General features: G+C 36.9%; 1 protein-coding gene across 1 annotated transcript in view; it reads left to right on the forward strand.

Moving 5' to 3' along the window:
- The first annotated feature begins 1,214 nt into the window (after window positions 1–1,214).
- The window catches only part of C14H8orf88 (chromosome 14 C8orf88 homolog), a 30,930-nt gene continuing 9,444 nt past the window's right edge, over window positions 1,215–22,700 (forward strand). The window contains exons 1-5 of the mRNA XM_052651944.1: window positions 1,215–1,343; window positions 8,766–8,864; window positions 11,825–11,898; window positions 17,597–17,669; window positions 21,778–21,884. Of these exons, the coding sequence (XP_052507904.1) occupies window positions 8,786–8,864; window positions 11,825–11,898; window positions 17,597–17,669; window positions 21,778–21,884 (333 nt within the window). The 5' untranslated portion in view covers window positions 1,215–1,343; window positions 8,766–8,785. The remainder of the gene's footprint in view (window positions 1,344–8,765; window positions 8,865–11,824; window positions 11,899–17,596; window positions 17,670–21,777; window positions 21,885–22,700) is intronic.

Genomic DNA, 22,700 nt, shown 5'->3' on the forward strand with positions numbered 1-22,700 from the left:
GACTGTAGTTCTCATATTGCCGCAACTAAAACTTCACTCGCAACTCTCGTGTTATGCATTTTTTTCTCAGCAAATATTGCTATACCTTACACTCCCTCCTCCCAAATCTTCCCTTCATTGTGCTGTGAGAATGACCTTTCCCGAGTATTCAAAAAGGTAAGCTATGAAAGATTCAAACAGAAAACTTGTTTTCTTTCCCCACTGCTGTTTCCCCCAACTCCAACTACTGCTTACTAGGCAAGGTTTCTCTTCCCTTTGACCCATCTCTTCTCGCCTTCCTCCCCCAGCCAGCCGCAACAATCCAAGCATAAACTGCTTAGAAAACAGCTGACATTCCAAGCCTAAGAGTCAATTCAGGCATTCTTTGCACTATGCTCCCAACTTTAATCTATTCCAACACGTGGCACACATGGCCCATGGCCCGCCAGATTGTGAGCTGGGTAATGACAGGAATTTTCCTATTCACCCGTGTTCTGCCTCCACGTCCCCTAGTAGAGTGAAAGGACCACAAAGGGGACTCTCAAAAACAACTGTGAAAAATATGAGTGAAGAGAATAAAGGTGACGATTAAAAACAGAGGATTCGTATTCAGATTAAGTCGCTTCAACCAGTTTTGTTCCTTTCAAGATGGCGGTCTGTGTGTGCTGTGTACGCCTGTCTAAAGTTAACTGTGTCCCTTGCTCCCTGACCGCCCTAGTCTCAGCACTGCTTAGACTCAGGGCAGGGGCAGCGCGGGCTGCGCCCACGGGGCCTACGGGCCGCTCTGACGCGGAAGGGGCGCAGTCGTCAGCGCGCCCGAGGCCTGGCTCACAGAGGCGGCCTGGCTCACAGAAGCGGCCTGGAGCCCCCGCCCGGCCCCCCGAGCCGGCAGCTTGCCTCGCCCCTTCCCCGTCTCAGGCAGGTCGGACCGCCGGCTGGGGTCCTGAAGGCTGTTCATGCGGGCACGCCCCGTCCAGGGAGAGCCCGTCAGCACCTCAGAGAGGCCGCCCGCGGCCTCCTCGTCGCCAGGCGCAACCTCCAAAGGGGGCAGCGTCGGCTCCTCGCGCCCCGTACGTCCAGGAAAACGCGCGCCGCCAGTTTAACGGTTCGGTTCCCGCCCGACTGCGGCAGCGCGCTAGGTCGGGCCCCCGAGGCTCCGCCCCGCGCGCGCCACGCGCCCGCCCAGCGCCCGCCCCGCGCCTCTGGGGGCCGGCGTCTGCCCCACCCCCGCGGCTGCCAATCGCGGCCTCGAGCTAGCGGCCGGAGCCGTTCCCGGACGGGCACCCCCGGCGCTCCGCGGTCGTGTCTGGACTGAGCGCCGCGACGCGGCTGCCGGCCCCGAAATCCTCCAGGATCTTCAGGCGGTAGGTTGCCGGGGAGGACGGGCTGCGAGGCGAGCAGAAATCAGGACCCCGGAGAGTGAGGCGGCGAGTGGGCGCCGTCTCCGAGGACGGACATGGGGCAAGTTGGGGTGACGCGGAGAGGACTGGCTGGGGTCTGGGACGAGTCGGGCAAGGCCTCCACAGGGTCCCCAAGATCGGACTCTTAGGGCGCGAAGTGGGCGGGCAGGTCGGCAGGAAAGGCGCGGGGGCTGGGGCGGGGGAAACCGGGCGAGAGGCGAGTGGCCCGGGGAGTTACACTGCTGAAGGAATGTTGATAAAACAAAAATAAAACAAACAAAATGCCCCCAGATGGACACCTGCCCCGCGACCTGGTGGTAGGTAAGTGGGATGGTTTGAAGACTGTTTCCCGTGTCCTGGCATCGTCCGTGCTAAACGTGACCAACTTTTGTTTTTTGAAATTACTTTAGTTGTTTTTATTAATAATAAAGAGCAAACGAATAATTAATTACACGAAATTATATTCTGTAAGAAAAGAAAACCCAGTAAGAATAAAGAAACCAAAGACATATGTGGTCACTTCACAGAAGAAAATCAGATGGCTAATGAGCCGTTTTTGAAGATGTTCTGTGCAACTTGTATGTAAGGATACGCGTTTTTACGAAAGTTGACATACAACATTTTGTTAGTTTCAGATGTACAACATAATATTTTATCAAAAATGTATAGTTGCTGATATTTTCGCAGAGCTGTAAAAATAAAACTATTAAAAAGGACAGTTACCTCAGTTATGATAACCACCAACACGCATTACCTGGACAATTTATCCCACCTAAATGTTAAATTGTATTTGTGTTAAAAGATACTTTATAGGAAAAAAATTTTTTTTTTGTCGGAAAGCATGAAACAGAAAACAGAACACTCTTGGCTTATAACTTTCTGATATTTCAGTTTAAATATTTGATATTTAATTTTTTCTAAATAATGTCAACCTAGTTTGTGGAATATAAAATGTCTTTCAAGTCACAATTAGTTTATCCTCTAGTCCTCTGTATTTTCCTCTATCAGTTTATGCTGCTTAATTACATCAGCATTTGGCTTTAAGAAATCGTAACTTTGTAAAAGAGGTATTTTGCAGTTGAAAACAGATTAAATCTTATCTGATACAATCCTATATGGGAAATATACATGAGATAAACGAAAGCATGTTCTTTTCACTTCTCTCAGCATATTTCTTTAATTGTATATGCTCTTATTTCATACTTGTAGCAGAACCATCAGCAGTTTCTAAAGAAATCTAGCCTTTAAGTTGTTTATTTTAAGTATAATACTGTTTCTAAGTATAGTACATAGTAAGTATAGTATCTAATGGATTAGAATGGCAGTGTACCATGTCTGCAGAATGAGGAAAGCATATTAATTCCATAATATATTTAGTAGTCTAAGAAAAATTGAAAATTGAGGAAATGAAAATTATTAGCACACGTCAACTTATTCAGAAGGTTTTCTACATGTAAATGTTCCTTCTCATAATTTTTTTCCATATAAGTACTATCCATCCACATGGGGTAGTGGACAGTCAGGTGTGTTTTACTTGCCAAACACACAACTGTAGAGACGATGGCATGAACTTTACAGTCAGAACCTCATTTCTACCAGTTACTAACTGTGTGAACTTGTGCATTTCTCTTATTTTTCTTAGCTTCAGGTTTCTCATCTGTAAAGAAACTAATAATGAGTTTCTGCAACAGTTAATGTATGGCTCAAAATTAAATGAGGTAGTATATGTAAAGCATTTAATATGTAGTAAGATCTCATAGAAATGAAGTTTTAATTAAAAAAAGAAAAGCATATATTGGGTAATGAAATTGTGCCCATCTGATTAGTATATATGCTTATTATGGTACTATATTCTAGAAAATTTTAGGTTAATTTATAATTTCAGAGTTGGTGGGCCCTTAGGATTCATATTTAGTTCAACATATTTTTTTAAAAAGAAATAATCTAAGATATAATTAGTATTCTAGATGTAGAATAGCCGTGATACAGATTTCCTGACTTGCAAACCAGTGTTCTATTCATATCACTTGGCCTTAATCAGTGTGATACACCATTTTAACAAATTGAAAGATAAAAACCATATGATTATCTCAATAGATCCAGAAAAAGCCTTTGACAAAACTCAGCTCCCATTTATGATTAAAATTCTTTTAAAAATGGGCATAGAAGGAACCTACCTCAACATTTCACTTGGCCTTTTAAGATGATTTGTTAAATATGTGTGAACTTGAAAAAAAACTTTAATAACCATTTCTCAGCATGTGTTAGTTAATATGAATTTTTGAGATTGGATCAAAATGTTCTTTAAGAAATATTTATACCACAAAACTATATATTTACATTTCAAAGACAACTGTATGACAGACCCACAAAGCTACCCAGTAGTGTAGGTAAGATTATGTTTTTTTACAACTATTCTTTGTAACATTTGATATCATAAATGCCTACACTAGGTAGGACCAGTAGCTTCAAAGGAAACTTTTGGAATTCTACAATAGAGTGTGCTAAAGACTGCAGTTATTTTACATACTGATTTTTTAGTTCAGCTGTCTTTATTTTTAACACAATTAAAATTCAGAGAATTAAGAATTTTTAAGAGAATTAATTAATTAATTCTTAAGAATTAAATTAAAGGAATTAAGCTTTGGTTTGTGGAGCCCTGTCCTTCTTTATGATGCTTGATCAGTTTTACAATAATAATTGCTTATTTATTATATAAGGTAAGTACTTACCTTTCCATTAATAACACTGTTTAAGATATGATGCTGTTACGTAGTATGCATCCCAAACTTATTTCCTATAATATCACAGTCTCTATGCAGGCATAGTTTACTTAAAAAAAATCATATTGAATAGAATATTATATGAGATGTGAATTTATATATCTGGAGCCTTTGCTATAGTTCCCTACTACAAATTGAAAGAGTGCATGCTTGCTAAATTGCTTCAGTGGTGTCCAACTCTTTGTGATGCTATGGACTGTCGCCCGCCAGGCCTCTCAATTTATAGTGGTTTTCCTACTACAGATTGAAAGGGGAAAGGGTAGGTGGGTACAGAAATATCTTTGGTGAGTTTTTTTTTTGTTGTTTATTTATTGTATTGCAAACTCATATAATAGTTCTGTAACTCCTAAACTCTTGAAAATCCCTAGTTTGAATACTGTGGATTTGCTTTGCTCAGCAACTGGAATACACTTTACAACCTACCAACTCAATTTCAGCTGAGCAATGAAAAAAAAGTGTGTGCCAAAGTAGTCTATTGTACTCTTTTCATGGGGAATAGGATGGAAAGTTACTACTACTAGTATTGACATTAGGCTCCTAATTTAAATGGTTAGGATGCATATTAAATAATGAAATATTAGATTGCTTTTAGGTCGATGTTAAAATATCTCTTTCACATAGAAAATATTCAATCAATAAAGTGATTTTTTTTCTTCATATACTTTTTTTGTTTCCTATTATATCAAAGTTGTAATGTCAACAAATACATACAGCATTAGTTTTGTTTAGAAGGTTGTTAATCACCATGCTGAAATACAAATCTAGATGGGTGCTAACTTGGGTTGTTGTTGTTCAGTTGCTCAGTCATGTCTGACTGTTTGCAACCCCATGGGCTGCAGCACGCCAGGCTTCCCTGTCCTCTGTCTCCCAGAGTCTGCTTGAACTCATGTCCATTGAGTTAATGATGCCATCCAACCATCTCATCTACTGTCGTCCCTTTCTCCCGCCTTCAGTCTTTCCCAGTATCAGGGTCTTTTCCAATGAATCGGCTCTTTGTGTCAGATTTGCTTTTCTCCAAACTTCAAGAAAAAGTAACTATTTTGTGCTTAGTTATCATTGCTAACTTTGAGAGGTTGTTTATAAATTTATGACGTTAACACTTGAATTATGTCCAAAGGAATTAGATGAAAGCATTTCTTTCGTGTGTAAAGTGATTAACCCCATTTTATACTTAGGGAAACAGTCACTTAGACCAACTTCTGCTCAAGATCATATGGTTACAATCAGTTTCTGGAAAATTAAGTGAAAATCTGGTGGAGTTTTACTTTTGACTTCATCTTGATAGGCATCAAAATTTGGAAAACTTTTGATCCATTCAAACATCAGAAAATTTTCATTAAATAGGAGGCATTTAAATTTATAGATATATTTAGTAAAACTGATTGTGTTGTAGCTACTAAGATACACAAAGTCAGTTTTTTTTTACTTCAATTGTCTAATCAGTTAGGCTTGTAATAGATTTTTTGTATGATATATTTTAGAAAAATTTATAGTCAAATTACAATATGGGCCACTGGAGAGAGAAAGAAAATCATTATTATTGTTACTATTCTTGTTATTTTACTACCAACCATTTGTTAGGAACTAGAGAACTTGATGTGAGCTTCATCTGAGCTTCCCTGGTAGCTCAGTTGATAAAGAATCTGACTACAATGTGTGATGCCCCAGTTGGATTCCTGGGTCAGGAAGTTCGCCTGGAGAAGGTATAGGCTACCTACTCCAGTATTTTGGGGCTTCCCTCATGGTTCAGATGGTAAAGAAACCACCTGCAATGTGAGAGACCTGGGTTCAATCCCTGGGCTGGGAACATCCCCTGGAGGAGGGCATGGCAACCCACTCTAGCATTCTTGCCTGGAGAATCCCATGGACAATGGAGCCCGGTGGCTACAGTCCATGGAGTTGCAAAGAGTCAGACAGGACTGAGCGAGTAAGCCCACACAGAGAACTTCACATGAACTATTTTATTTAGTGTTAGTATTGAAAGAAGAGCAGCCGAAAGAGTGAGGGAACACCAGAAAACCTGAGTTTATAGATAAATGGTGAAACATAATAACATTTATGAAATCAACAATTTATTGAACATGTAGTGTATATTAGACACTATGGCAGCTCTTAGAGAGATGCTGTATATTAGTTGCTGTGCTAGCTCTTAGAGAGAGTGATGGAGCTATGATTTTATAGTCAGCTAATGTAATAAATACCACACTGGAAGAGGGTACAAGGGTGCTTTGTGAACACATAAGAAGGGTACTTAATGAAACCTGGACAGTTCTGCCTGTGTCAGGGGTGGAAAGAGAGGAAGGAGCTAGCTTGACTGAAGGGTGTTCACTCTGTATGTATGGGGATGAGCATATATGCCACTTTCTAGACTCATGTCCTGGGGCAAGTTACCTAATTTCTCTAAACATTATCTGGAAAATGAGGTTTAAAAAATTATAAAACTAACATTTACTGAACTCTTACGATGTAGCAGGCACTGTGCTAATGATTTATACAGATTTTCTTGTGTAGTCCTCAAACCTAGGAGGTAGGGGTTATTGTTTTCCATAATTATATAACTAGGTGGTAGAGCTATGATAAGAACCCAGGTAGGCTGACCCAAGACCTGAGCTCTATTAATAGTGCCTGATTTATAAAGTTGTTCTGAATATTAAATAATGTGGCATAGTTAATTGTTTACTGTGCATGAAACGTGGATGTTGGCTCATGTTTCTATTCTTAATAATTCAGCAGGTCATGGGGAACTAAAGTTTTTGAAGCAGATATGTGTGTAATGGGATCATAATTTGGAGAGAGAAGAAGCTGTATTCTCCCATTTGTTCAGCGAATGCTTGATTTGCACCTATTTTGGATCCAGTCCAAGTACTGAGTTAGTTGCAAGGGACACAGGAGGAATGAAAATACTGTTCCTCACTTTGAGAAGAATCTGTCTCTCGCTTTTGTTAGTATGGAAGACAAATCAGCCATCATAGTTTAGTATATAGTATAGTACAGTGTTCTCTAAGTGCCATGATGTGGCCATATTAATTTTGTCCCAGGTACAGAGGTACATAGGGAAAGGCAGTATTTAATTAAATCAGACTAGGTGTTCAGGGAGATACAGTAGGAACTACTGGGTGACTAAAAGAGTAGTAGTAGGAGTAAAGAAAATAGATCTGAGTGATATTTTGGTAGCAGAATGGAATTAGAGATTGATTATGGTAAGGGGCTCTAATTTAGATAAATTTAAGGAATACAACAGGAGGGACATCTTTGGAGTCAAAGTAATGAATTTAATTTTGGATATGTTGAATTTAAGGTACTACTATAAGATATAAATGGGAATATCTTTTGGCAGTTAGAAAGATAGTTAATGTAATAATATACTTCAGGAGGTGATCACACCTCCTGAATTATTAATGATAGAAACGGAAGCCAACATCCCTGTGTCACGCACAGGAAACCATTTACCCATGTCACATTATTTGAACGAGAGGTAGACGCAGATGGGTAAATAGCGGCATACTTATTATGTAGTTAGGTAGTTGCAGTCATGAAAACAGATGAAAATAACTAGGAAAATCAAAGCCAAATTTGGACTAATCCCTAAATTTAACTGGAGAAAAATAGCAATCATCTAAAGAAGTTAAGAGAGACAGTCAAGAAATAGGAAATAAAACCTATAGAAAAGAGGGAAGTTAAGAGAGGGAAATGTTTTAAAGAGGGAATATTCAATTGTGACATGCTGAAATGGGTCTCTGGTTGTTGCAGGTTATTTTAAATTCTTGTTTTGTGTTTGTGTTTTCCACTTTAATTTATAAAATAGTTATCTTCAAATGAATGTCATGATTTTTTTATTGTAAGTTCTGTGTTTTTTTTTGTCCTCTTTTCTTTTATTTTTTTATTGAAGGATAATTACATTACAGAATTGTGTTGTTTTCTGTCAAACCTCAACATAAATCAAACATAGGTACACATATATCCTCTCCCTTTTGAACCTCCCTCCCATCTCCCTCCCCACCCGACCCCTCTAGGTTGATCCAGAGCCCCCGTTTGAGTTTCCTGAACTATACAGCAAATTCCCATTGGCTATCTATTTTTACATATGGTAATGTAAGTTTCCATGTTACTCTCTCCATACATCTCACCCTCTCCTCCCCTCTCCCCATGTCCATGAATCTATTCTCTATGTCTGTTTCTCCACTGCTGCCCTGTAAATAAATTCTTCAATACAATTTTTCTAGATTCCATATATATATATATGTTAGAATATGATATTTATCTTTCTTTTTCTGACTCACTCCACTCTGTAAAATAGGTTCTAGGTTCATCCGCCTCATCAGAACTGACTCAAATGCATTCCTTTTTATGGCTGAGTAATATTCCATTGTGTATATGTACCACAACTTCTTTATCCATTTATCTGTCAATGGACATCTAGGTTGCTTCCATGTTCTAGCTATTGTAAATAGTGCTGCAATGAACAGTGGGATACATGTGCCTTTTTCAATTTTGGTTTCCTCAGGGTACATGCCTAGGACTGGGATTGCTGGGTCATATGGTGGTAATGTCATTGTTTTGTTTGTGTATGTGTTAAAGCAATTTGTATTTTTCCCTCCTAAAGTATGGAACCTCAAGATCTTTATGATAATGGAAACCAAAAAGTTGATTGGTAAACCACTTCAACCAGCAAGACCTGTTCGTCATCTGAGTTCTCCCCCTGGTGAGTCTGGTATCCACATTTAAAAAATTAATTGGCTAATAGCTAATTAGTTTTTGAAAGACCAAATAATAAATAAATAATATATGTATAAAATACATAAATAGTTTATGGTGGATATTTAAAGATAATGAAAACCAGTGATCTCTGAAGAATTTAGAAGTATAACCAATGAGAAGGGATTCTTTTTTTATTGATGTATATAATTGATTTATAATACTGTGTTGGTTTTAGGTATACAGCAATGATTCAGATTCAGTTTTTTATATATATATATGGGCTTCCCTGATGGCTCAGTTGGTAAAGAATCTGCCTGCAATGCAGGAGACCTGGGTTCGATTCCTAGGTTGGAAAGATCCCCTGGAGAAGGGAAAGACTACCCACTTCAGTATTCTGGCCTGGAGAATTCCGTGGACTGTATAGTCCATGGGGTCGCAAAGAGTCGGACATGACTGAGTGACTTTCACACACATATATATGTATATACACCTATACATATATATATTTTCAGATTATTTTCCATTATAGGTTATTATAAGATACTGAACATAATTGTGCTATATAGCAAATCCTTATTGCTTTTCTGTTTTATGTATAATAGTTTGTTAATCCCATACTCCTAATTTATCCCTTTGCTCCTCCCTTTCCACTTTGATAACCATAAGATTGTTTTCTGTGTCTGTGAGTCTATTTCTGTTTTGCCTATAGATTTATTTGTATTATTTTTTAGATTCCACATAAAAATCGTATCATATAATATTTGTCTTTATCTGACTGACTTCACTAAGCATACTATTCTCTAGGTCCATTCATACTGCTGTAAATGGCAATGTTTCATGCTTTTTATGGCTGAGTATTATTCTTCTGTGTATATATACCACATCTTCTTAGGCCAGTCATTAGTTAGTGGGCACTTGGGTTATTTCCGTGTCTTGGCTATTATAAATAGTGCTGCTGTGAACATTGGGATGCATGTATCTTTTCAAAGTAAAGAGTTTTTGTCTTTTCTGGATACATAATCAGGAGAGGGATTGCTGGATCATAAGATGGCTCTAGTTTTTTAAGGAACCTCCATAGTGTTTTGCATTGGAGAAAGAAATGGCGACCCACTCCAGTATTCTTGCCTAGAGAATCCTGTGGATGGAGGAGCCTGGTGGGCTGCTGTCCATAGGGTCACACAGAGTCGGACACGACTGAAGCGACTTAGCATGCGTGCATGCATTGGAGAAGAAAATGGCAACCCACTCCAGTATTCTTGCCTAAAGAATCCCAGGGACCGAGGAGCCTGGTGCGTCTATGGGGTCGCACAGCATCGGACACGACTGAAGCGACTTAGCAGCACCAGGAGCATACTGTTTTGCATAGTGGCTGCATCCATTTACATTTCCACCAACAGTGATTGGAATTGCTCTCACCAGCAATTATAATTTATAGATTTTTTCATGATGGCCATTCTGACCTGTGAAGTGGTACCTCATTATGGTTTTGACTTGCATTAAGAAATGGATTCTTAATGGTCTACTAGTCCATAGTCTACCAGACCAGCAAAGATGGGAAGAACAGTTTTTTGCTTAAGAGCAACTCATGGATTTTTATTTTTTTTGTCTCATTTTCATGGTTAACAACTGCTTATGCTCAGAATGATACTCTCAGTGCAAATCAAGTCCTGTGATTTTGATCACTGCCAAGCAGTCATGCTGGAGAGATCATTAGCCTTTTAAAAATATACCTAATTGAAAAAATTAGTCCAAAGCAACACTTACAGATTAGGGCTGTACTTTAGCTGAACAGAAAGTCTTAATTTTTCAGGAAATCTAAAATTAAATTTTCTAAAATTAAAATATTTTCTCTTGCCCATAATACCAAACTTTTGGACAAATTCGTGAAATTCCAAATTGGAATAATAACTTTTTATTCTTTTTCATTACTAGCTGTATATACTTATTTTTACATATATGTGTATAAAAATTACTTTAACTCTGCTTAGTGTTCAACTGAGTAACTGGCTACTTAGAAAAGGGAAAACATAGCACTTGTATTGATTACAAAGATGAAGCGGAAAAGATAGAAATGACAGATCCTCAGTCCACTTGCTCTTCCATCTTTGGCTCCTACAGAGAAGATTGTCTACATTTTGTTCATGTTTCCTCTGCAGATAGCTGTGACTTAGGACAGACAAAATGAAATAAAGAGATCTTCTGGACCATAGTTTAGCGATGCTGATGTGATTCAGCATTCTTCTGGTACACTGAAGAAGCAGTTGTAAAGGGCCAAGTCTCATTTTGTCCTAAAGCAAAGGAAATAAAACCATTGTCAGCTACTTGTTTGTGTGACTAGCCTTGATACAGTATCCCTCCCTCCCTCATTTGTACAGATTCCATTTTTCACAGATTCTTTCCCTTGAAGGCTGTTTTAGCGGTAGGTAGAAGTGGGCTGGTAGCCCTGATCTCTCATTTCGTTATGTCCTCTTAAGATGTGGACAGGAGTAGGGGTTTATTGAGCAGAAAAGTTAGGTAAATCAGAAATTAATTTTAGCATTAAAGCATACTTCTGTACTCTAGGGGCAACTCACATCCCCAAAGAAATCTACTTTTTCTTCAAGACCCAGACTGAATTATTTCCTTTTGTTAAGCCTTAGTTGATATGCCCAAAGCCCGGTCTTCTCTCCCCTGGTATCTTCTCTGTACCTGTCACATAACTTATTGTTATTATAATCATTATTTATGAGCTTGTTTTAAAAAATAGGCTATGAAATCTTTTATCTCTGAACTTTTTTCATTTTTATAAACCCATCTCCTAACACAGTAGCTGACATTTCATTGTGTTGAGTAAATGAACTCTCAGAAAACATTTCAGAACAGTGCCTAGCATATCTTAGATACTTAAGGTTTTTTTAGGTGGTATTATACCATTTATTGAAGTAATAAGTATTTAAAACAGTTTTTTTTCCTCTCTCCTAACAGGAGCAGTATTCCCTTTCAACTTTCAGAATGAATATCCATGCAACACCCAGTACTTACAAAGTGGAGTTAGCAGAGTAAGTCTTAGAAGTTATAAAAAAATGAAGCATTGCAGACTGAAAAGTAGAATTTGTTAGATTGCTCTTGTGTGTCAGGTACTATATTAAATGCATCATATACTTTAATAGGTTATGATATATTTCAGGCATACACTTAAGAGAATAAAATACTCATTATGCCCATTGCTCACCATTTTCAAATCTCAATATTTTGTTTTATTCTAGAAAATTAAAATAAATCTTACATATATAGTTAAAAACACTTGTATATCCCTGAACCTTCCCATTTGCTTTCTGTACTTCCCCAGGATAAGTATCCTCAATTTGTCATTGTTTCCATGAATGTATTAGTACTTTTACTATAACAAATAGACTTGTTTGTATGTAAAGCTACCACATTTCTTGTTCCATTTTTTTGTTGACAGATATGACCCTTGTTTATATTTTATAATAGAAATATTTTATAATAAATGCTATTATATAATAAACATCCATCTGTATGTTATGTTTTATACATGTTTGAAAGGTCTTCTGTAATATAAACCTGGAGTAGATTTGCTATATACTGTCAGATTACCCTCCAGAATGATTTGTACAAGCAATGCATTAAGCACTCTGATTTTTCTACAACCTTACCTTGTTACTGTCAAACTTTTACTTTTTTCATGTTTAATTTGTAAGAAATGTGTCTGTCTTGGTTTTAATTTTTAATTCTCTATTACTTTGAAATGCAGCATCTTTTTTTTTTTAATGTTTAATTTGGCCATTTGGATTTTCTCTTTTGTGATTTATCACTCCATATTGTTTGCCCATTTTTCTTGGTCTGTGAAAGAATTGTTTATTTTTGTGTGTTTCTTTTTTCAAATTTTAAAATCTTTATGTAGTCATAGTATCAATTTTTTTATGATTTCCCTTTTTGTGTCATTGTTTATGAAGTCTTCCCTGCCCTAAGCTAAAAAGACATTTTTCCTACATATTCTAAAAAGTTTAAAGTTTTACTTTAATATTTAGGTGTATAATCTACCTGAAATTAATTTTTATGTGATATAAATAAAATAAATTTTTTTTCATATAGTCAGTTGTAAAGTACAATTCATTGAATATTCATTCCATATAGATTTATGCCATCTTTACTGTATAAATCTTTATATAAATAGGGATTGTTTCTGGACTTTGCTTTTCCATTGATCTGTTTGTGTATCTCTGTGTCAGTACCTTGATATCTTAATTATTCTTGCTTTATATAAATTTTTAAGCCATTGTAATGTTTTGTTTAATCTATCCCAGCAGTGAAAATTTACCTACTTAATACAGTAAGAATATTGTATAATAACTTTCTTTGGAACCCTTGACCTTTTGAAAGCTTTATAAGTAAAAAGGAGTATGTTAATATTGCAAAACCTTATACAGAATAAATTAGATTTACTTCTAAGCTTAAAATTTTGTCTGCTGCTTCAAGTGTAATGCAAAAGCTACCAGAACCTATGTCAGAGATATCACATGATTTTTAATGAAGGACACTTTTTACCAACTGTTTGTATTTTTTAAACCAACTTTGTTAAGGCATAATTTACATATGGTAAAATGAATCCATTGGTTCAATGGGTTTTGACAAATGATCAATATATACCTCATGTATCCAACCCCACAATGAAACTGTAGAACATTTTCAGCTTCCCCAGAAGTGCTCTTTTATTCCTTTTCAGTCATTTACTATTTCCACTTCCATTAATCCCAGTGCTCCCTCCTGCTCCAGGCATCTGCTCGTCTGCTTTCTTTAGCTATAAATTAGTTTTGGCTGCTCTAAAATTTCATATAGATGAGATCACACAATATAATTCTTTGGTGTTAGGTGGTTTTTTTTTTTTTGGCTCAGCATAATGTTTTTGAGATTCTTCCATGTTGTAGGTATTGGTAGTGATTTTCTTTTAAATTTGTAATAGTATTCTGCTGTATGAATATATAGGATAGTTTATTTATTATGATAAATATTATGAATAATGCTCTGTGGATAGTTGTGTTCAAGCCTTTGTGTATACATACACAGAATAACCAGGAGTGGAATTGATGAATCATGTTAAATTGGTTTAGAAACTGCTAAAATGTTTTCCAGAGTGGTTGTACCACCAGTAGTGTATGAGTGTCCCGGTTATTTCACGTTCTTGTTAACACTTAGTATAGTCATTCTTAATTTTTAGCCGTTTTAGTGTGTGAGTAGTTGTATCCCATTGTACTTTATATTTGCATTCCCCTAATGATTAATGAGATTGAGCATTTTATCATTAGTTTATTTACCATCTGTCTTTTTCTTTTCTTTTTTTCTTTCTGGTGAATTGTCTGATCAAATCTTTTGCATGTTTTTACTGTTTGGGTGTATACCTTTCTTTCACTGAATCATGAGAGTTTGTTGACATCAGTATATCATACATGTGTGAGTTTATTGCTAAACTTCATTATGTTCTACTGATTCATAATGTGTTTACTCCAGCTTTATTGATATATAATTGACACATAACATTGTGTAAGTTTAGGGTATAGAATGTGATGATTTGATTGATACCTGCTTATGTTGCAAAATGTTTACCACAATGAGTTTAGTTAACATATTCTTCATTTTACATAATCACTGTTTTGTTGTTGTTTTTGTTGTAGTGAGAACATTAAGATTTATTCTTTTAGCAGCTTTCAAGTATTCAATGAAGTATTGTCAACTATAGCCATCTTGCTTTACACTAGATTACCTAGATTACGTATCTTTAGGTCCACATCAAACTTTACAGACTTGTAGCCAAGTCAGATAATGAAAATTCACTAACTTTATAGTTTTTCAGATTTATCTCCCTTATTCTGGGTCCTCAGCATTTCCACAGAAATTTTAAGTGAACCTGTAAATTTCTACCAAAAAGGCTTATTGGAATTCTGGTTGTTTGAAAGTTAGTTTGAAAAGAATTACCATCTTAATATTGTCTTCTGATCCATAAGCAAGACATTTCTCTCTGTGCTTTGTATTTTTCAGCATAGGGATCTTGAACTCTTGTCAAACTTATAAGAATTTTTTATTTTTTTATACTATTGTAAGTAAGTGGTACTTTTTTTTATAAATTTCAAATTCGACATTTTGGATGCTAGAATACAGAAATACTATTGATTTTTGTACATTGACCTTGTTAAACTCACTTCTTAGGTCTCATAACCTTTTTGTAGCATATTCCCTCCCATTTTTCTCTACTGTCAGAATTTTACTTTAGCTTGTACTATAAATGCACAGTACATTGTTACTAATTTTTTCTTTTGTATACTATCTTTTAAAATAATTTTTTAAAATATAAGAATGAATTTTATTTTAACCTTCATTTATTCCTTTTCCAGCACTCTTAATTTCTTTATGTGAATCTATGTTTAATGTCTGGCATTACCTTCCTTCTGCCTGAACAACTTCTTTTAGTCTGTTTTTTTTGTTGTTGTTGTTATTACCTCACAAAAATTACTTGAAAACATTGACTTAACAACTCATTATTATCTTTCATGGGTCTGTGGCCTTAGTGGGTTTCGATGGCCATTTCTCAGTAATGTGATTGCAGTCAGATAGCGTCTAGGCCTGGAGTGCTTTAAAGTCTTGATGGGATTGGATGGCCCGATGGCTCACTCACGTGGTTGGTAGTTGATACTGGATCTTGGTTTAGAGTTTAGCTGCCCCCGTAGACTGGAGGTAGCCCCTACAAATGGCCTCTCCAAAGGGCTTGGGCTCTTTACAGCACAATGTCTAGGCTTCAAGACTAAGGCCTGGAGACCAGCCTGTCTTTTTTAGATTGTCATTTTTAGCCTGTCATTTTTAGATTGGTCTTGAGCAGTCACGGATCTTGCTCAGATTCAATGGAGAGATGAGAAAATGTCAAGAATTTGTGGCCATTTTTGATCTGTTCAAGAGTAATATGAATTTCCTTTCATCTGTATTCACCATTTCAAGGCCTTTGCCCATTCTTTTTTTATAGACTCCATTGTTTTCTGGGAGCTCTTTCATACTACAGAAATTAGCTCTTTAAGAGTATTTTTCCTGTTTAGATTTTGTCTTTTGATATTATTTATAAATCTTCCTCTTTAAATTTTCACCCTGAAATGGATGTTGATATGAATTTGTCTCTTCCTGTTCTCCTTCCTTTATCTCAGTGGTGTGCAATTGTGTAAGATGAATGAGAGGGGCTGGAAACATTTTTGCTAGAAGAGTGGAGGCTCAGTAGAATACCTGGGCATGCAGATGGGGTGTTTTACTGCAGATTGCAAAATGCCTTGCCTTGGGGGAAAAAGCCTGGTGTTTATTTTGCTTTACTCAAGCCTATTCAACTTTTTTCATCCCCTAAGCTAGCCGTTTAGCACCATGCTTTCCAGCCCAAGGCTGCTTTTCTTCAATAAACATACATTTTTTCAGTCAGCATCCAGTTCTAACTCCTATTAACCCTATAAGTATTGTTTATGCATCATTTCCTATGTAAAGCCTTTCCTGAAATTTCTAAGTCAGATTTAATACCCCTTCCTCCCATTGCACTTTCTGCATATCTTTATTTAAAGAACTTCTCAAGTTTTATTGCAATTTAGTATTTTATTTTTCTGCCTACCTTTTAGTTTGTGAGTCCTCCAAAAATGAATCCTGGGATGCCATGTTCATCTTTGTATTCCCAGTACAAAGCACAGTGTCAGTCATGTAATAAGCACTCTGTTTTTGACAAATGAGTGGGTTTTCAAAGTCTACTGCTACCCACTTGGTGCCTTTACAAGAATTAGAAGAGGAACAGAAAATTATACAAAAATGCAGATTTTGTTAAGATACTTCGCTGCCATCTGGAAGGAAATCTGCCATATCTATGCTGTGAGTGGTGCCCCTTTAGATGCACATCCTTAATAACTATGTGCAGTAGCCATCAGTTTCAGAAGCTATCTCAACTACCTCTTATCTGTATACTTCGGGATTTGTTACTAAACACTTTTTGCCTTGATTTCCCTTTCCTGTAGTATGGTGATCATAATGCTTGCCTCATTTCCTTGTAAGACTATGACAATTTAATGAGATAAGACACTTTAGAAAATTTAGTAGGTGTATTTTCTTAAATACTATGAAAGATTTGAAATTATCTCCATTTTCAGTGATTAATATGTATAGGCATGATAGAATAAATTTACTGTTTTTCAACGTTATTCAGATATGTTGACAAATACAAATTGAATACACTTAAAGGTATCCAACCTGATGATTTAATATACATTGTGATATGATTACCACAATCACGTTAACTAACACACACAATTTGTATAGAAACACAAAAGACCCAAATAGCCAAAGCAATCTTGAGAAAGAAAAATGGAGTTGGAGGAATTAAGCACCCTGACTTCAGACTATACTACAAAGCTGTAGTCATCAAAACAGTATTGTACTGTCACAAAAACAGAAATACAAATCAGTGGGCCAGGGTAGAAAGCCCAGAGATAAGCCCAGGCACCTGTAGTCACCGAATCTGTGACAGAGGAGGCAAGACTATGCAGTGGAGAAGAGACAGTCTTCAATAAATGGTGCTGGGAAAACCGGACAGCTGCACGTAAAAGAATGGAATTATAATACTCCTAACAACATGTGCAAGAATAAACTCAAAGTGGATTAAAAACAAAGTGTTATATAAAATTTTAAAATCTTAGATAAAAAGTGTATTTTTTCTTCTATCAATAGTGTAAGACGAATGGAATGCAAGCCTTTTCTCAAGGTCTTAATGAACAACAACATCATTCTCCAGTTAAAAAAGGTAAATTTTTACCATAATTACCAACTTTCATAAGAGATTCTTAGCATTCATGTAAAGTTAATATTTGCTTACCTGAAAACCTTACGTACATTAGAAATTTTATTATATTCTTTTGGTTGATTTCTGTATATTACAAATTATAGGTTTGACTGCTCTAAACAGACTATCATTACAGTGACAAACAAGACAGAAGTTTATTTCTATATCTTCTGTAATATGTAAAATTTTAAGCTGGTATATTAATTCGGTTCTGTGAAGTTGCTACTAGCTCCAGTATTAAACTGTCCTTGGTTTTACCATCTTTAATACGTGGCTTCCATCTTAATGCCGAAGGTGAATGCCTCTGCTCCAGCCATCACATTCTCTTTCTAGCCATCTGGAAGGAAGTAGGGAGGAAGAAGGTTCTTAAAACTATGACTCAGAAGTTACGTATATAACTTCTACTTAATGTCTCCTTGACTGGAACTTAGTCATGCTGTGCAAAGCAGACTGGAAAATGTGATCTTTAGCTCTGCAACCAGCTAGCTGTCACTGAAGCGGAAAGGAAGAACTGCTCTTGGGAAAAACCGATAGTCTCTCCCACCCTAGCAACTTTTTAATAAAATAAAGGTTTTTTATTAATGTCATTTCCAAATTTTCCAATCTATATATGTAATTTACATGTAATTAAACCCTGTTAACATTTTCTTCTAGTACTTAACTCCATATTCTAAATAAAATATTTAAATTGTTTCTATATTTTTCATTTCTATATTATATTTTGACAACCTCTTTTGGAAGATGAGACTTTATATCTTCCACATCAGTCCCCTCATTTCTTCAGCCCTTCTATCTACCCCCTCTCCACCATATAGTTACTTGAGTTTCAGTTAGAGTATCATCACTCTTTATATTATATATAGCTGTGTAATTGCAGTAGCTTAGCTGAAAAGTGGAGAAGGCAATGGCAGCCCACTCCAGTACTCTTGCCTGGAAAATCCCATGGACAGAGGAGTCTGGTAGACTGCAGTCCATGGGGTCGCTAGGAGTTGGACACGACTGAGCGACTTCACTTTCACTTTTCACTTTCATGCACTGGAGAAGGAAATGACAACCCACTCCAGTATTCTTGCCTAGAGGATCCCAGGGACAGGGGAGCCTGGTTGACTGCCGTCTATGGGGTTGCACAGAGTCGGACACGACTGAAGCGACTTAGCAGCAGTAGCAGCAACTGAAAAGTGCATACCTGTTTCATAAAATCCATCCTTTTTTCTGGAGCTCATGTTCACCTTGTTTTTCTATGTAACTATTGTTAATTTTGCCCATCAATTGCTCCAGTAACTCTGCCACACTTACCTATATTTTCCTTATGGTAAAATGTATGAATTGGTATTTTTTTCCCTGGAGATGACTTTTCTTTTAGACTACTCCATTATCCGGTTCCAGTATGGATTAATTCCTCTTCAGTACTACTATAAAGCTGTTGTCTTGGAATGAATTTTACTGTTTTTGTCTGAAGACATCCTCTTTGCATTACTTAGGTATCTTTTTTCTTGAAGTAAAACTCATCATTTAAGCTATTATAAATGTACAGTATCGTGCAATCATCAGTTCAGTTCAGTTGCTCAGTCATGTCTGACTCTTTGCGACTGTATGGACTGCAGCACGCCAGGCTTCCCTGTCCATCAACTCCTGGAGTTAACTCAAACTCATATCCATCAAGTTGGTGATGCCATCCAACCATCTCATCCTCTGTTGTCCCTTTCTCCTCCCACCTTCAATCTTTCCCAGCATCAGGGTCTTTTCAAATGAATCAGTTCTTTGCATCAGATGGCCAAAGTACTGGAGTTTCAGCTTCAGCATCGGTCCTTCCAGTGAATATTCAGGACTGATTTCCTTTAGGATGGATGGGTTGGATCTCCTTGCAGTCCAAGGGACTCTCAAGAGTCTTCACCAATATCACAGTTCAAGAGCATCAATTCTTCAGCACTCAGCTTTCTTTATGGTCCAGCTCATCACATCCATACATGACTACTGGAAAAACCATAGCCTTGAATAGATGGACTTTTATTGGCAAAATAATGTCTCTGCTTTTTAATGTGCTGTCTAGGTTGGTCATAGCTTTTCTTCCAAGTAGCAAGAGTCTTTTAATTTCATGGCTGCAGTCACCATCTTCAGTGATTTTTGGAGCCCCCAAAAATAAAGTCTGGCACTGTTTTCATTGTTTCCCCATCTATTTGCCATGAAGTGATAGGACTGGATGCCATGATCTTAGTTTTTTGAAAATTGAGTTTTAAGCCAAGTTTTTTTAAGGACAGACTTTTTGGCACAGTGGGGGAAGGAGAGGGTGGAATGATATGAGAGAGTAGCATTAAAACATATACATTACCATATGTAAAATATATAGCCAGTGGGAACGTGCTGTATGATGCAGGGAACCCAGCGCCCATGGTCAGTGACAGCCTACAGGTGTGGGATGGTAATGGAGGTGGGGAGGAGGTTTAAGAGGGAGGGGACATATGTATACTTACGGCTGATTTGTGTTGATATATGGCAGAAACCATCACAATATTGTAACATAATTATCCTCCAGTTTAAAACCACAAAATTTTTAAAAATAAAAGGAAAACAACTGAATAGCCAAATAGATACATGAAGCAAAGTCTTGAAGGGACCAAAGTGCAAGAGTTTCTTTCCCACAGATTTGGTAAAATCATTCTTCTGGTATATGGATGTGTTCACCCACCTGGAAACTTTCCAGAGCCTGCACTTTTTTTCTTAAACAGGTTTGTTTTTAAATTTTCATGTATTTATTTTTCACTGTGCTGCGTCTTCACTGTTGCATGGGCTTTTCTCTGTTTGCAGCAAGCATGGGCTACTCTCGAGTTGCAGTGCGTGGGCTTCTAGTTGCGGGGCCTTTCTTGTTGCTGAGCACGGGCTCTGTGGTGCACGGGCTTCAGCAGTTGTGGCTCCCGGTCTCTAGAGCACAGACTCAATAGCTGTGCACGGGCCTAGTTGCTCTGCGGGCTGTGGGATCTTCCTGGATTAGGATCAGACCCACATCTGCTGCATTGATGGGTGGATTCTTTAATACTGAGCCACCAGGGAAGCCCCCAAACCTTGTAATTTGGGGATTTTTTTTGGAAGCTTCATCACATAGGCACAATTTATCTTTAACTCAGTCTCCAACCCCTGTCCCCTTCAGAGGATGTAGGAGTGTGGCTGAAAGGTCCATGCTTCTCATCATTGCTTTGTCTTCCAGCTGACCAACCACTACCCAGGATCCCACCAAGAATCATCTCATTAGAACAGAAGACCAAATCACCCAGAAAATTTTAAGGAATTTAGGAGCTCTGTGTTAGGAACCCAGAGTCAAGTAACAAATATTAGAACGAAAGATGCTCCTAGTTTTCTTATCACTTAGGAAATTACAAAGAAAAGAATCTCTGTACCAGGAACCAGAGTAGTATATATTTTTCCTATTATTTCACAATATGGAAATCTCGGTTGCCAATCCTTTTCTGTTAGCATTTTAAAAATTACAGCTCCAGTATTTCTGGCCCAGCAAATGTCTAATATAGACCAAGACTGGGGTAGTCTCTGATGAGAAATCTGCAGATATTTGAATCATTCTTCCCCTTAAAGTTAGGGATCCTATCTTGTAGCTTTGTCACCATTATCTCAAATAGTCCTTGATTCACAGTAGGTATACAATAGATGTTTCTTGAATTCATGTTGATTATATGAATTGTTCATAAGTTAATACAAAAAATAAAGGTAGGCTTATTAGAGTTCCATTTTGGCAGGATATGAATTGCCCAATAGGTATTGTACTTGCTATATTTTATAAGATTTCTCTACTACTTGTGAATAACCAGATTAAAGAAGCCATGTACTTCCAATTTTCTGAAAATTTTCCATGGTTAATTGGCTGTTTGCATGTAAAAGGAAAATTGGAGGCATTAGATGTTTGTCAGAGTTTTTTCCCCTCCCTTCTCCTTTATGTAAAAACTACTTACTATTTTACAAAATAATGTACTGATAACTGACATCCAGTAAGAAATGAGTCAAAGGTGTTCTGAGAGACTCTGTGCTTTATAACATTATGTTTGATGTTCCATATCTACAGAGAGAATCAAATACAGCAGAGATTTCCTGTTGAAGCTCTCAAGTGTTTCCATCTGCAGAAAAAAACCAGACTTTCTGCCTGATCACCCCATTGTACTTCAAAAACCAGTAAGTAATTTTCTAATTTTGTATCATTTTAATTCTAAATATATACTAGAGATTTTCATATTATTTTAATTCTAAAATATTTGCCTTTTGAACATTTTTAATCTTTCTAATTGTGAAATGTAATTCAGAAAAGTACATAAATCTAAATATATGACCAATTATGTAACTAATTACCACTCTTGTCAAGAAATAGGATGGAATTACATTTTAGGAAATACTTTTCTGTTGAAAGGTCATGGAAGGAGATCCTATGTTATCTTCTAAAAGTCTTATTGTTTTGCTTTTCAACTAACTTTTATAATTACTTTTACTATAGGTTGTGAGATGCACAGGAGATTTTACTCTATATTATGAGATACAGGTGAAGTTCTATTTTTTACTGCATGGATATCCAGTCATCCTAGCAATATCTAGCAAGAGGATAGACCTGCCGTCTATTTTTATATTTATGTGCGGTCTGTTTATGGGCTGTCTGTCCTGTTCAGTTACTTGTTTTATACAATAGGACAACATGTTCTGCAACATGACTTTGTTGTTTCTTTGCCTTTATTTTTTTGAAACATTTTATTGCCTATATGTCAATTAACAGTGCTGCAGTAGTTTTAAGTGGATAGTAAAAGGACTCAGCCATAACATATACGTGTATCCATTCTCCCACAAACTCCCCTCCCATCCAGGCCTCCACATAACACTGAGAAGAGTTCTCTGTGCTGTATGGTAGGACCTTGTTGGTTATCCATCTTAAATACAGCAATGTGTACATGTCGATCCCAACTTCCCTAACTATCCCTTACCCCATCCTTACCCCACTGGCAA

This window comes from Budorcas taxicolor, chromosome 14, assembly GCF_023091745.1.
Source record: "Budorcas taxicolor isolate Tak-1 chromosome 14, Takin1.1, whole genome shotgun sequence".
NCBI lineage: Eukaryota > Metazoa > Chordata > Mammalia > Artiodactyla > Bovidae > Budorcas > Budorcas taxicolor.